The 15,759-nt window shown below is 37.7% G+C and overlaps 2 protein-coding genes and 1 non-coding gene across 4 annotated transcripts; 1 reads left to right on the forward strand and 2 right to left on the reverse strand.

The window, feature by feature from the left end:
• The first annotated feature begins 6,309 nt into the window (after positions 1–6,309).
• Positions 6,310–6,381, forward strand: TRNAD-GUC. The gene has a single exon. It is a non-coding gene; the product is annotated as a tRNA-Asp (tRNA).
• A 1,219-nt stretch (positions 6,382–7,600) lies between these two features.
• LOC112179752 (protein CURVATURE THYLAKOID 1C, chloroplastic) lies at positions 7,601–10,272 on the reverse strand. Of its 2 annotated transcripts, none has more exons than XM_040510230.1 (6): positions 10,088–10,272; positions 9,135–9,208; positions 8,616–8,702; positions 8,174–8,236; positions 8,017–8,054; positions 7,601–7,838 (listed from the first exon to the last, which is right to left on the reverse strand). In XM_040510230.1, exons 1-6 carry the CDS (start codon positions 10,188–10,190, stop codon positions 7,784–7,786), a joined length of 420 nt encoding a protein of 139 aa, XP_040366164.1. In that variant the 5' UTR covers positions 10,191–10,272; the 3' UTR covers positions 7,601–7,783. The 2 variants fall into 2 exon arrangements, with proteins under 2 accessions (XP_040366164.1, XP_024173999.1); XM_024318231.2 differs by having other exon boundaries at positions 9,114–9,208; positions 10,088–10,268.
• A 650-nt stretch (positions 10,273–10,922) lies between these two features.
• Positions 10,923–14,436, reverse strand: LOC112178867 (alkaline phosphatase D). The gene is made up of 9 exons (XM_024317119.2): positions 13,738–14,436; positions 13,225–13,452; positions 13,005–13,126; positions 12,759–12,819; positions 12,376–12,516; positions 12,046–12,153; positions 11,643–11,871; positions 11,303–11,554; positions 10,923–11,213 (listed from the first exon to the last, which is right to left on the reverse strand). The coding sequence occupies exons 1-9, from the start codon at positions 13,879–13,881 to the stop codon at positions 11,131–11,133; spliced, it is 1,368 nt and encodes a 455-aa protein (XP_024172887.1). The 5' UTR covers positions 13,882–14,436; the 3' UTR covers positions 10,923–11,130.
• Positions 14,437–15,759: the final 1,323 nt, after the last annotated feature.

A 15,759-nucleotide genomic window follows, 5' to 3' on the forward strand; every position in this document is an offset into this window, starting at 1 on the left:
TGTATAAGTTTTTTTTTTTTTTGATCAAATAAGAACTTCATTAATAATGAACTGCTTACAACGAGTTTTAGGCGACATCTCTTATTCAGAAATGACCTCTAGACTTCCCACTGGAACTCTATATACTGACTCTAAACTTGCACTACAACTGTATGACAAAGACAAAAAGCGCAGGAGCAGTGAACCCTTGACATCTCACCTCTCGTCCAGCCAGTAAGAACTCTAAAACTAGACAACTCACTTGTGTCGACACTAAACTCACCCACCAGAGTCCTCCTGACCAGCATTTAATCGACCAAGCCAACACTCATTGTGACCCAAACTCAACCAAAAGGATTGCCGGACTTTTAGACCTGGGACTTAAGAAAACCCAACACCATCACCACCATATTGTCGACACCATCCATCCACCACTGCTCCAAAACACCATCGCCTCCGACCCGATCCCAGATAGGAAGGACCCACTAGAAGGCCAAGGGTGATTGTCTAGTCAGACTGTTTCGCCACCGCTGCTGACCCAACTCCAGAACAGGAACGATCTCCGAGACCGCGACAGAGAAGATCGTCTCTGCCACACCTTTAGTAGTGTCTTATTACCAACAATAAAATAAAACCAGACCCGAAAACACTAGTAACAGCCAAGCCCGCCACCATGGCAAACCCGATCCACCATCTCACCACCACCAGCGGCGCCCCATCCACCACGATCTCCACCTATCAACCAATCAAACAAAAAGCAGCCCAATACCTGAATCCAGGCCCAAGACCAAGCCCAGACCCCATACGGACTGCTCCAGCCCATTAGCCAAAACCTGCTCTGCCCTTTCGTCCCTACCATCGTTCCACCACGACCGCAGCACCTCCACCGGCGTACCACCACACCCGACATAAGCGAGGAGGAGGTTCTATCAGTGCCCACCCCCGCCATCAGACCCCGACTACCATCAACCAGGCATCGCCGGCCAAGCCCCGATAGAATACAAGCCCCGCCCCCTCCACCACCCCACCTCGCACCAGCCTCATCACGGCCGCCTCCAACGACAGATCACCCAGCGCGCATCCCAGATCTGATCCATGACGAACCAGATCCGATCCGAACTACCCAGCGCTGCCACGGATTAGAGGCCGCCAGTCAATCTCCGATATCGCGCCGATCCAACTCGTTCCAATCCACTCCGCATCGATCCAAACCCCATTGATCTGAGCCAACAACCCCCCACCGATCCACGCCGTTGACAAGTACCGCAAGTCCAGAACCAAAATCCGACTCCCAACTCGGCCTTCCTCTTCCAAATAGCCACCTCGAACACACCAGACTCACACAGAGTGGACAAAGCCCGTCCGACGACGGCGCAGGGCTCGCCGCCGGACAGGGAAGGGAGCGCTCAGTTTCTCTCTCTCTTAGGGTTTTTGATTTACAATTTTTCTCACTTCTGGTTACAACTGTATAAGTTGGTGTACATTCACATAATATTTTTAGTTAATTTTTTTTTTTTTTAGTTACAATATTCTTGGTTAATTTTTAATCTATTATGAGAATTTTAAAAATTTTCAAATAAATAAAAGAAGAAACAACATAAAATTCAATCCGACTACCCACATGGTCCAGTTCAGTTGGCAAGTTGACTGTGCTCCTTAAGCAAGTTGAGGGACTTGAGGCAGAGGTCTCAAGTTCGAGCCTTGTGTATGGAAAAGACTATGCGGGGAGGGCAAGCCCACCTATTTGGTGTACTCGATGCCCGGAGGGGGGGTGTCGCTGCGTCTTTGGCGCGGCACTGTGCTGGACTTCGGGTAAAAAAGGTCATTGCGTGCCTCCTTGTGGTCCTTCCCAGTACCTCCTTTTTTAAAAAAAATAAATAAATAAAATTCAATCCGACTGTTGTCGTTAGCTTTTGTGGTCCAGATAGTGCTGTCATTGTACGAAACTAGGGTTCTGTATTGAAAAATAAAAAGTTGTTTGGCTTCTTTTTGGATTAATTGAACTTGAATTGGGAGTCAGTGGTCAATGAACAGTGTCTGGGGGAGATGCCAGATTACCAGCCACCACAAGACAACGAAGCATTTCATGCATTCTATCTTTCTAAAGTTCCATTGTTGGACTTGAAATTTGAAAAGAAAATTTTGGTATTGTTATAATGACGTGTAGACTTGAGCAGCACAACACTCTGTTTCTATGATAAGACTAAACCATAAGAACTCCATGCCATCTAAATTCTTGATTACCATTCAAAGTTTGGGGAGTTATGGTGGCCATACTTTTACAAATAAGTTACAATTACATATCAGCGCCGGTTCTTAGTTTTTCAAGGCTCTGGGAGAAAAATATATATACATTAATAAAATGGAATTAAAAAACAAAAAGTCTTCAATAATTGAGATCTTTAAAGAGAAGTTAAACATAAGTCTACTAAACTTTAAATGTAAATACTTGAGCATAGAACAATAAAATGTGAAATCAGTCAATCAACTTTGTTCCTTCTTGTTTTTCCTTTTCTGCTTGAGATTGACTTGGAACTCCAACTTCCAATTGCACCTAATATTGCAAATTGAAAATGAATTAGCAATCAACAGAACCCAAAAATCAAGTAACGCAAAATCAAAATTTAAAAACACCCAATACTTATTTTGATTTGTACCTCAGCCTACGTTGATGGAAACCCGAAGAATTCGTATGAACACCGTAGAAGTACATAAGCATAGAGAGGAGAAAAAGTGGGTGATGATAAATGATGAGAAGAAATTGAAGCATTGAACAACCATTGAAACCAATTTAAAGAGAATTTGCTTGATTTCAAGGTTTGGGAGAGCGTAAGAGATGCTGGAATAATGGCATCGTGCGTGCAATTGGAACAAGAAAGAAGAAAAGACGCTGGAATAATTGTGTCTAATTTTTTTTAACCTTCCTTACTTATTTTTATATATAATTATATATATATATATACATATATTAAATCTTATTTTAAAAATCTTATGCCCCCTCTTTGTTGTGCCCTGTGCGGTCGCCAATGCTACCCAGCAGCAATAACAGGGCCATATGAATGAAGAGTCTAAGATATCTCCACTTAAATAACTTTCAGCCAATTGGCGTCCCTGACAAATATATATACAACAATTTATTTTATTTCTTTTACAGAAGTCTAAATCTACTTTGTTTGCTTTTTTTTTTTTTTTTTTACTATGAATGACCATTTTTCTCTAAAACCTTTACATTAAATTGCTCAATTATTCCTATGCAGCTGTTGATCTACTATTATATGAAGTATCTCAGATGGAGTTGTGAATGGCTATTGGCTAAGCAATCATTTTGCCAAATAAGTTATTGAATTCAAATTTAGGTCGGGATCAAAGGACACCTTTTTTTACACAAATTTTGACACACCGTGTAAGCCATTAGATTTTAAAATGCTCAATGGTTCAGATTTATTGATTGAATAATGTCAACATACAACAGGTTGATGTGGCAAATGACATGACATTATATCTCAGATGGAGTTGTGAATGGCTATTGGCTAAGCAATCATTTTGCCAAATAAGTTATTGAATTCAAATTTAGGTCGGGATCAAAGGACACCTTTTTTTACACAAATTTTGACACACCGTGTGAGCCATTAAATTTTAAAATGCTTAATGGTTCAGATTTATTGATTGAATAATGTCAACATACAACAGGTTGACGTGGCAAATGACATGACATTATATTTTTAATCTAAAATTAAACTTTTCTTTATTAAAAGAAAAAAAAAATTAAAATTTTTTTTTATCAAAACAAAATTAAAATTTGAAAAATCAAAATCAACAAAAACTAAAAAGAAATAAAAGAGGAAGAAGAATAAAAGGATAAGGAATGTGCTATTCGATCAAAAGAAGAAGAAAAAAAATGGCAGAGGAACACGCCATTGAAGCTCTTGGCGCTCTTTAAAATTACCCAGGTCATATTCTTTCCTTGATCCACCTTCAAAATTGCCCAATTTTCCATCACCATGAAGCTTGAGTGATAACTCTTTGCATCATAACCTGGATTTTGATTTTTAGGCCACCGAATGAACCAAAGTTCAGTAAAATCGTTCACGTTGAAATTGACCGCTGGGTCTTTAGCATTTTCTTCAAAATTTGCCGGAGGCTTGTAGCCTTGTCCATCATCCATCACTTCCTCTTATCTCTTTCTCAGCTAAGTCAGCCCAACTTCCGAAAAAAAAAATTGTATCTATTTATTCCTCCGCCTTTTCTTTCTAGTCTGTTGGTCACATATTTCCTCCTCATCTTTCGCTTCTTTCTCTATTATATCATCATCTTTTTTAGTCTGCATGACATGTTTACCTTGATGTGCACAAACAAATAATCTACTCGTCACTTCATTTGATTGTGATCTAGACTTTGATGAACTTCGAATACGAGTCCAAAAACCTTCTTGTCGACCATAATCTTCATAATATTTTCCTGCCTCTTCCAATGTTTCAAAAAACATTCCCACATAAGGTGATTTTAATTTTTGAACATTTTTCTTTGGAGAATGGTGACTAGCTGCTTCAACACTTGTTACTTGGTTCAATGAGGATTCAACCTTGCCATCTTTTGAAGTTAAGTCCATCAAGGCCAATTGAGGAAAAAAAAACAAAAAAAAAAAAAAGATGATGAAACGATTGCTAACAAGATTGCAGGAAAAAAAAATGCACAGATAAAGCAATTGCTAACTGAAAAGCATAAATTAACATGACTTCTATTCATAATAATCTGAAAAACATAAGGAAACACCATCCCAAACACATGTGATTTATATTTTGTTTGTTGGTCATTATATAGAAGTAATGAGTAAACATATCTGTAAACTTAACTATATTATCAAGCTGCTATTTGATTATGCTATTTAGGTTACCATGAAAATCTCTAGAAAAAGTTGGCTCTTGTTACTATGATCAGTGCTATGTGGCATGATAATTAAGGGACATTGCTATCCTACTCCAGTTGCAATAAGGTAGCAAATAGGTCATACAATTATATAATATAATTTGGATTCGTTATGAACATCAATGCCAAGTAGTTTGAGTAATGTTTCTGCATCTTTTAAACATTGGTCATCAATGCCAAAACCAATCCTTTTAAAGTTAAATTAGCCCCTTGTAGGGAAGCAAATAGTTTTCTTTATCAGAAAGTTTAGAGATATAAGTTCTTTTTTTAATTTTTTTTTTTTTTTGCAAAAGGGATCAATTCATTAAAAACCAAGAAACGTACAAAACAAACTGAAAGCAAAGACACAAAAGCAAGAAGTCTGCTTAACAAACAAAGTTAATTATAACTAATCTAAGTAGGAGCAGGAATAGCGTCATAAAGGAGAATATGAAACGAAGTTTGGAATGCTTCTGTAAGCTGCTGACTGTATTAAACATACTTCTTCAAGTTCACAGCCGCTAATATTCGTCAATAGAGGATAGGAAAAATCAAAGTTTTCAACCCTGAGGAAGAAGATTTGCCAAAGGAAAGAAAAAAAGAAGAAGCAAAAGCTAGGAAAAGAATGCCAGACGCAAGTTTGGTTAGCAAGACTAGTAAGGTAATTGAATGCCATAAACTTCACAACCAATTATAGGTCTAAACCCTAAACCCGAAAGTTTGGTTAGCAAGACAAGTAACGTAATTGAATACCATAAACTTCACAACCAATTATAGGTCTGAACCCCAAAATTTGGTTGTTTTTATGTCGACAACAGAACAAGATAATTACGTACCTGTGTTCTTGTTGTAAGTATGTTTAGTTCCAAGTCGCAAAGTAATTGGGAGGATGAAGATGAGAGCTTGGAGTTGGAAAGGACGATGATAGCTTGAAGTTAGAGAAGACGATGTTTCTTTTGGCTTTTAGCGTTACGCGTGTTCTTGTGCTATTTTTTTCTTCTTTTGATTGTGTACAGTATTGAATAGTACTCCTGATTCTGTTATTCTTCTTCCTCTTTTATTTCTTTTTAGTTTTGTTGATTTTGATTTTCTAAATAGTAATTTTGTTTTTTCTTTTAGTGAAGAAAAGTTTAATTTTAGATTAGAAAATATGATGCCAAGTCATTTGCCAGGTCAGCCTGTTGTATGTTGACATCATTCAATCAATAAATCTGAACTATTGAACATTTTAAAATCTAATGGCTCACAAGGTGTGTCAAATTTAGTATACAATGATAGATCTACGAAATGCTCTAAGTAGCTTAATATAGTATGAAAAAAGATTGCAAGCTTGTTGACCAAGTAATTGCCTGGGAATGCCTGCTATGTCGAAAGGGAATCTGATTTTGTTTAGAATAAAGGATGTTGAGAATTGGTAAACAAGGGGTCGTTGTAGTATAGTGGTAAGTATTCCCGCCTGTCACGCGGGTGACCCGGGTTCGATCCCCGGCAACGGCGATATGATTTTTTTATTTTTTTTGCCTTTTTTCCTTCCTTCTTTATTGGCCAGAGTCGTGAATATCACCATGTTTGGAGATAAGAGGAAGCCTCAATCTGTGAGCTATTTCTGCAACAATTATGCAGCTATAGACATTACAATCCCACTATCATTAGTTTTAGACTATTCAATGGTGTCTCGTGTATAAAATCAATACTCAGACACATGGATGCAGATTCAATTAGCCTGTTGTCTTTTAATGGTAATCTGAAATACAAGTCCATCGTCATCTCATAGTGACTTAAATTTGTCTTAGCCAATCTCATTTTAGGGATGATGCATGTTTCTGTTTGTATTAGTTTGTACTTCAAATTGAAATAGTCCAAGGAAACCCTTTGATTTTACAGAACAATATTGCAGTGCTGAGTTTCTAGCAAGGTATTTTACATTAAAGATAGCGATCCCATAGTGAGTATCTTTCATCTTTAATGTCAAATGATTACTTGACAGCATTATTTGAAATGCATTTTAAAACCAATGTAATGCAAAGCAAAAGCAAATTCAAAGTTTGTGACAAAATCAATCCTGAGGAGAGTTCGTCAAGCGCAGTTGCTGATATATTCGGCCTGCACATCTCGATTTCCTCCAAGGTTGGCCGCCGAAACGGCTTGTTGGTATTCTCCCACCATCGCCATTGCCTCATTATACATCAGAATTCAAACCCATCACAAACACTCCTACAAAACCCTTGCCAAATAAAGACAACTAGTTTCCCCAGAAGCTAGCAGAATTTATGGCTTCCAAGTAACGCATACTTTCATTGACATTTCCTCCTTTGCCTGCAGCAACATTCAATAAATTCATAAATCAAATTAATTGTAAAGAAGATGCTAATGCAAGGTGTTCTGCTTGCTGTGAGAACACCTACTTTGGAAGCCAGTCCCTAAAAGGACTGGTAACTGTTTATGAGGTCTGTGTGCATCATCTAATTTATTTAGCTCTTGCATTTCATTGTAACTTTAGCGCTGTTCGGAGTTTGCTTGTAATGACTTTGTTAGAGCCATGTTTGGCTTGCTTACAGTTGCTTTCTAGCTAGGTAATCATCGGTGCATGTAGTTTGTCCTTGGACTCTGGTCGACTCTTTTTTCCTAAGAGAGATGGCACTCTACAAGACAGCTAACATTCAAACACACGAATCTCAACAGAACAACATAAGCGAAGAGCCGAAAACAGCAAAACTAAAGCGGATAAAAACCAACACTAAAGACAACAAGCTCAATAGAATATAGAGTACAGATAGGATAACAAAAGGCTTGCGCCAAATATACATTGTGGTCATGTTTTCATTGCCACTGCAATACAAATTGTCGTAACTTGTTCGTGTCACCCCTTCCTCCAAAAGAACATCTTTATATCTGGACTTCACTGGCCCAAGATATTTGATATTGATTTGTTGGCGATTTTAAAAAGCTCTTCCCTGTGGACAAGGAAGAAATCCAAGTGAGCTCCTAGCTAACTAGAAGAAATTCTACTACCATATCTGCTATTTGTATTGTATACATAGATATTTGGCTGCACTACATGAGGCTGCTGCTTAAAGTAATCTGCATAACTTAAAGCAAAAGAAAAGTGTAACTAAGCAGACTTTCTCTTACCGATCAGGTTTGAATAAGAGATAACGATATATGAACCACTGAAACAAATACAGAGGCAAGTTAATCATTGAACAGAACAAGAGAAAAGTGTAAACAGCGTAAAATAAAGATTACATGTGCACAACGTGAAACTTGCCTATGGTTGCAACATACTTACCGAAGAGTAGAGTATTCCAACAAATTCTAGCACACTTGGGAGAAGCGGCAACTTGTCAATTGCCTATTCACATAAATGGAGGATCAGCGACAGGGTGAGGAACATTAAACCATTTGAACTATTTTTTAACTGAAGGCCAGTTCACTCACATAAACAGTGTATGCATAGCGTAGTTAAAAGGATCTGCTAAAGATCTTTCATATGTAGGAGGAATTAAGGGTGGGAAAAGTTTGAATTTTTTTTTCCTCAACTCCACCGCAAGGCTCTGAAAATTGATATATATATTTTTTTAATTTCAATTTCATAGCCTTACTGAGGAGAGATGAATGTAAACCTCATATGAAGCTATTACCCTCAACTCTAGTCTACAGTTAAAAATTGTGTATTTTCAGTAAACACATTGTTTCAAGAACTATGTAGATGAAAGAAGTCAATAAATTACCGTAATCAGATTTGCTGATGCCCAAAAAGCCACAACAGCTGCAAATCCCAAACCAACAAGAGCTATTCGATCCTCAGAATTATCCCACTGTTTTTAGTCCAATCCAGGTAAAAAAATAAAATAAAAAATAAAACACATGGACCCAAAATCAAATTAATTTTCATTTATATGGAATGAAGAACTGATATTTGAGGTGAAAAGCAAATGAACTGACCAAAACTGTGAGAACAATAAATTTTTTAATTGTTTAGCTGAATTATCACAGCCAAAATATCTCATAAGTAGGAAACAAGCACTCACTCTTGTGTTTTACAAAAGGAGGAAGGGTTATGAACTTTGTACAACACTAAGAACCAGTAAAGGGAACAATGGAATGAAAGTTGCATGCACATACATGCTAACCCAGACATATGACAACTTTCATATACCGAATAATTGTTATCCGTCATATGGATAAGTTTGATTACCAAAAGGATAAAGGGAAGGAGGAGAGCTTACAGCATTCTGAACAGACTTAACTATACTGAGTGAGGTAGAGGACTCGGAGCTTTTACTAGTAGCCCTCACCACAACAGCAACACGGTTCTGTCGCTCTGTAATGTAGAAGTTATGCACAAATATGAGATTGAGAGAGGAATGCATCAATGCATGGAATAAATAAAAAAGCCATGTCAGATTGCATTTGGACCCATAATCATCCACCTTCAAAACCTTTGAATAACGCTTAGACTTGGTATTCTGGATTCAACTACTTACTTCCACGAATTCGAAACAGATTCTCAAGTCTATCAGTTGGCAAAGACCACTATACTTGCTTCTGTTACTAGTACCACAAATTGATATCTGATATTCCTTTATCTACTTTGACCGAGTTTTCCGGAACCATATACCCGTATGGCTGTTTTTCTTTCAATCCATTTGAATCATATGGCCAAATACCATAATTAAATAAACTTTCCCTCCTGGTAAGTACCTTGAAAATAGATAAATGCTGAAAACCCACAATCCTTAAACACATTACTATGTTCAAATTTGAAGAACTAAAAAAACAGTGGGATTGAAGATATACGGGCATTGTGCCATACAAAGATCTTACAGAAATTTTGTCTGGAACCTTTTTCTGTGGATCACATTACAGTTTTCACAAAGACCACTACATATGTCTAGGTACATGTATTTCATTAACTTGGTTCACCTAAGAACTGAACTCTAGATAATTTAACGAAAGAACAGAGGTATCTTGACCTATTTGTCCCAATTAGCTGAGCTTCAACTTCAAACTTGACTCAAAGTTACACAAAGAAATACTCTTGAACGTACAAATCCAATACATTTCTACCTCCAACTCATCAAGTCAACCAATCTTTCTAACATAAGCAAACAAACAAAGCTAGATTAGGAATAAAAGTTGTTTACAGAAAGAAACGTATGAGACCCAAAAGAGGAAAAACCCAGAACAGCTGCAAGCTCACCTTTAAAGGAACACACTGGTAGTTTTGGGAGAGCTGTCAGTAAGGTGTTTCTTCTATTTTGGGCCAACAATGGGGGAGGCAAGCTTGCAATAATAGAAGCCATGTAGTTCAAAATTTGGAGGAGCAAGAGAGCCGGAGAAGAGAAAAAGATGGTCGTCTAGTCAATGCTAGAGCCTTTATGTTTATGCACCACACAATTTAAGGTTTTTTTTTTTTTTTTTTTTTTAAATCTCATTAATATGTCATACTCAAACTAGATTTTCCTTATTGGCCAGAACAATTAAGTTTCTATCCAAAATCTTGAGCACTACCCTTATCCATTAAAAATGGCATTCATTTGTAAAATTATTCAATCACAAAAGTATCAATTTTATAAATTTTGAACGTTTTGATAAGTTATACTTTGTGACAATATGGCGGATCTCAGAGAAAAAAAATTACATTTGGGTAACCCACTGTTGTGGTGCAAATAACTTTTATTCTTATAAAATATAGATTATAAAACCAAGGAAATAACATTTAGATTAAAAACACGTCTGCGCATTATTTGTTTCCTCTGATAAAACAAGGAAGTTTACCAGATAATTTTACCAATTTTACATTAATACTGATAATTAATCAGGCCATTCAGCCCTATTCTACACATTTAGATAAAGACAAATCTTATCCCTGATAGATTTAGCCCACCCTATTATGATTTCTGGTTTTGCCCTTGGTCTGGACACAGAAACCTTCATCGTGTAAAAGATATAGAGGCTCTGAAAATTAGTTGTGGCGGTGATGAGACGCAGCTAATGGCGAATAATGGCTCGCAGAACTTTAACACAGGTTCTAATATAACTTCACTACTACTTGAGGTCTCCAATAGTCTATCAAAAGTCCACTACAATTGTTAATCAGAACTTGAACATCTGACAGAAATACGTCAATGCACTTGCTATATGGTAAATACGGTTCTAGATATTAGCAAGTCAAAACTGGTTTTCCCCGATGAAACTCTCTGCAGTGGACAAACGAAGTACCATCATCCATCAATCAATCAGTCACTCGCGCTTTTTCTTGCGGGAACATCGACAGCAACATAATGTAGCAAGCCAGATCAGACCCATCATAGCGAGGACCAATCCTGCAACATTGGATGTAAATGTGATAAATCAGCAGATTTAACTATACAAGATGCATTTAACAGAGAGCTGATAGTGTAGACAAACATACCGGACAGAGAACAATAAGCTAAAATAGCCAAGCGATATCTGACAATCCCTGGTTGATTGATTTCAAGATGGCAGTGCCTTTGGTGCTTTCCTGCTTCATTGCTAGTCACATAGTTGAAATTTCTTGCTTGCAATTCCGATAATGGTGCAGTTACACCTACCACAGGATCGCCATCCGTATCCCTCACTTGAATTTTCAATGTCACAGGAGTTGCATGCCAGTCTATCTCGATTGCTCCAAAATTAGGCATGCCTGAAGAAATAACATCTGGAAACTCAGAAACTAGACATTTTTTCACTACAGCACTCTACACAAGTCAAGTTTAAGATGACATGCATACCATATGTGCATGACTTGCGTCTGCAGTTTCCATCCATTACTCTCAAGGTGGCAGGAGTAAACCATGCCAGAAATCTCACTAGGAAATGCAGCGGCATTGGAACTACCTTTTCAACTGCTTGGGTGATTCCGCTTGCAGTTACATCATACAATGGATATCCAGTGGCACAATCATATCTTGTAATTTCTCCAAAATGAACATCTCCACTAATGAAAAACACTCCACCCCTCTACACAAGGAACAAGATTTGTAAAAACTGGAGCTGATAGCTCTGACCCCAGAGAAAGGGATAGCAAGTAGTAAAACTAAACAACAACATGCCACACTTCATGCATCTGTTGGTTGTATAATATGAAATTGCTACTAAAAGAGGTTAAACTGACATCATGGACATATATACCACCTTACTATCTGCCAGCAGTTTAAATAATCGATCTCTCTCTTTTGGAAAACGTCCCCATGATTCCATGTAGAAAAACGGCCCAGTTGTTGCTGAGAGATTTGATATGACCTGAATTGTAATAAAAAAAAACAATTACTCCAAGTTTGGATAAATAACAAAACTTAAGAGATAATGAAGGCATAAATTGACAAATGCAAAAGAACTTGACTATCAAGCCACTGGGGAATGGGCACATGTTTTTTTTGAATAATTACATAGCTAACAGGATGGTAAAGAAACCCTGCAAATATTCAAGCACAATACCTGATAAGGCATAAGTTTATAATTTACCTGTATAGATGACCCAATAATAGTAACGGCTGTTGGTGAACCATACAGCTCTTTCTCTAACCAAGCCCACTGTGAACTCCCCAAAATAGTTCCGTCACTACGTAGAGGATCTCGGTGGTATCTAGTATCTAATAGGATAACCTGAGGAAGTAGATTGCCCAGAATTAGTATAAACGGGATCTTTACCCAAACATTTGTTTGCTTAGACATGATTGCAGTTGCAGAAATGTACCCTATTGAGAATACAATACTAAATGAATATTATGCTCAATAGAATAGCTTTCCTCAAATGGCATGCTGAAGACTATGCAGGGAAAGCTCATTTTGGATTCTATGATAAAACACTTGTAGAGATATAAATAAAAAGCCTGTCAATTTGATACCTTGATTTGTCTACCTGTGGGGCCAAATGTATAAGATGCATATACACCAGCTTGTTTGCGCCTACAATGAAACCACGGTAGCCATTCATTATGATCAGAAAGAATTGGGCATTATCATAACATTGCCCTCCACCACAGTAAATGATGTTCATAGAAAGCAAGGGAGGTTGTAACAATTTCAACACCAATATCTTTGGATATCAACAAGTCCATAATACCACTACATAAGGGTGAACAGTCCCTCACCGTGGACTATCTTGAGGCTCATCTAAGAAATCAAGCATAAGCCTTTGATTAGTTACTTTCCCAGCAAATTCTTTTCCTGCATCGTTTAATCCATAATCATGGTCATCCCATGTGCCTATGACCTACACAGTTGACATTGAGTGAAGATAAATTACATGAAAAGAAAGTGGATGAGCAATAACAAAAACTATCCAGTCACAGAATCAAAAATAAAACACACCTTAGTCTTCTGCCGAAGACGAGAATAACCAGGATTAGACTTGGCTTCCTCATACTTGGACTTCATTTCCTGCTCGCTAGCAGGAACAAACCTTTCAGTATTCTTCCATGGACCAATATTTCTTTTCCTCCCAAAAAGCTTATTAGGCAACCTGACGTCTCCATAAATGTTATCACCCAGCCAAATGAAAACTTGGGGATCAAACTTTATGATCGCATCCCATATGGACTGCACAAAAGCACAAGCTTTTAAAGTCATTACATGAACAATCTGTCAAAAGGGTAAGTGGGGAATACACTAGGACTCAAATTTAGCAAACAGCAGATTGTCAGTGGAAGTGGGCTCATCTCTATCTATGTTGTTTCTTTGTGCCCAAATTGCTTTTGGCATTTGGCCAACTTCTTAGGAATATGAATATCAAACAGTTTAACATCCAAAGGCAGTAAAAACCCAAAAAGAAATTCACCAAAAAAAAAAAAAAAAGGGGAGGGTGAAAGTGCAGAGAGTGCAAACCTGAGGTGCAGATTGGTTGGCACATGATCCAAAAGCAATACGACTGACCAGATTGTCATGCTTATTCTCAGAAGTAACCACCACTCCTACTCCAACCGCCGTCACCGTCAACCACCACCACCACCACTTCAAGCCCAACCCCATTTCTCTCTCTCAATTCCCTATTCTTTTCAATTGTGTTTGTTTAGTTTTTTTTATATAACAAGAAAATCTGGGTTTCATATGATGATTCTTTCCATTTCTAAATGATCACGCTTTAATCCAGAAAATCTAATAAACTAATCTCTGAAGGAAAAGTTTTGATTTTTTGGACAGAGAAAAGGAAAAATTATAAAAGGAAGCTGATTTTCTGGGCTTAAATGCTTCACCAAATCGTGGGGGCGAAACGACTTTCTAACAGGAAAACCCAGAAATTTAAGAGGACGTAGAATTAAATTAGATTGAGAGAAATTGAAATGGTTTTCTCGTTTTTTATTGAAGTAAAAAGCAGAAAGGGGAAAGGCATTGCATATTTAAAGCGCCTGGTACATAGTTATGGAGGTAGACCACCTCAACTTCAATGTTCCCTCTCTGGGTCGTCCTCGTGCAGGTGTACCCCAACTAGTGATCACCTTCATTCAGGAAAGAAAGGAAGGAAATTCCAGTTTCCACCTTTCTCTTTCCTTTTTTCTGTTTTTTTTTTTTCAAGTCTCTGCTTCTTTTTCTTCTGTGTTTTGGTGGAAAAGTATTTCGAAAACATTTTTATAGTTTGTCGGATGAGGTTGTAACTTGTAAGTTTGAACTATTAAACTATTTATTTTAATTTTTTTTACTGATGATTGGCCAGTGATCGAAGTGTCACAAAATAAGTAATCACATGTTGCCATGTGTCATGAGCCGTACTGAAGAGCAGTGTTATTGTGACACTTCATGAAGGAGATCGTGAGGATCGAGCATTGGAGACCAAATGGCGAGTCTCGAAATAAATGAGGGATGAGTGGTATTGTAGTAAATAAGTATAATTTTGTAGCTTCCAGGTTGGAGGTATTTCAGCTTGGAATTTGGGAAGACTTAAAACGCGAGAAATGTTAAGAAGGTCGAGACGAGTTCAATTCACTTAACAGCATGTCATTCAGAGTTCATATGAATTAGTTATGGTCCATTATGACTCCTTATACATATTGATGGGTGAGAATTTGCCAGATATGGTCTATAGGAGGAGAGCTATTGTCTAACTCTCCACCACCGCTGGTGCTGGCCTTCTTTGAGCAATAAGTGAGCTTCTTCTAGGCACCCTCTAGAGCCAAGAAGGCGGGCATATATCGTGAGGAAGGGCGACATGTGTCTTCACAAGTCAAGGAGTTTTGTCGACAGTATCAGCGCAAGAAAGGGCCAATATTGCGCTTCAGCGTTGAAAGTAAGGTTCGTAGGTGGGCAATCCTTATGCCAACTAGACAAAGATGTGGGCTTACAGATGATATGTCGAAACCTCGTGAAGTTCATTGGCCATGTAGTAAATGGCATAGGCATTTGTTTAGCTTCGACCTTGCATTTGTCCTTAATTTGGTACAAAATCGCTTACATGCTCCATCTCCTAAATAGAGTTAGTTAGTTGAACATCTCGTTGAGGAGTAAGCCTTATTGTTACCCACGATACTCAACTCTCCTAGCCTAGCTAAGTAGGAGCAAGTTGATTGTACAACCTTGTCTTGCTTACTCACATTGGCAAGGATATTCTCGACTACCAAGTTCATCTGGGATAATACTATGCCTTATATTGCCAAGCCTACCCAGACAAGTTAGCAACCAATTTCTTCGATTCCACATGAACAACTAGAAGTATCAGAGAGTACACCCCATGTAAATAGTGACATGTTCTAATCCTAAGACTTCATGCTGGTGAAAGACCTAATATTCTTTTAAGCTCATTCTCTATATATAGGTGGCATATTTCCTAAATCATGTATGATTATCTAATACCAAGTCCTAAGACTTCCATGCTGGTGAAAAACCTAATACCAAGTCCCCCTATACTGTTGGGGA

The sequence above is a fragment of the Rosa chinensis genome, chromosome 7, assembly GCF_002994745.2.
Source record: "Rosa chinensis cultivar Old Blush chromosome 7, RchiOBHm-V2, whole genome shotgun sequence".
Taxonomy (NCBI): Eukaryota; Viridiplantae; Streptophyta; class Magnoliopsida; order Rosales; family Rosaceae; genus Rosa; species Rosa chinensis.

What these genes read in the sequence shown, in the direction of transcription:
- LOC112179752 (XM_024318231.2), bottom strand. Translation starts at nt 10,190, where the DNA reads ATGGCTTCTATTATTGCAAGCTTGCCTCCCCCATTGTTGGCCCAAAAT. An exon ending in TTAAGTCTGTTCAGAATGCT is followed by an intron (nt 8,703 to 9,113) that starts GTAAGCTCTCCT and finishes GACTAAAAACAG; the next exon opens with TGGGATAATTCTGAGGATCG. An exon ending in TTGGAATACTCTACTCTTCG is followed by an intron (nt 8,055 to 8,173) that starts GTAAGTATGTTG and finishes TATTTGTTTCAG; the next exon opens with TGGTTCATATATCGTTATCT.
- LOC112178867 (XM_024317119.2), bottom strand. Translation starts at nt 13,881, where the DNA reads ATGGGGTTGGGCTTGAAGTGGTGGTGGTGGTGGTTGACGGTGACGGCG. An exon ending in GAGCCTCAAGATAGTCCACG is followed by an intron (nt 12,820 to 13,004) that starts GTGAGGGACTGT and finishes GTTTCATTGTAG; the next exon opens with GCGCAAACAAGCTGGTGTAT. An exon ending in AGCTTATTGTTCTCTGTCCG is followed by an intron (nt 11,214 to 11,302) that starts GTATGTTTGTCT and finishes CCAATGTTGCAG; the next exon opens with GATTGGTCCTCGCTATGATG.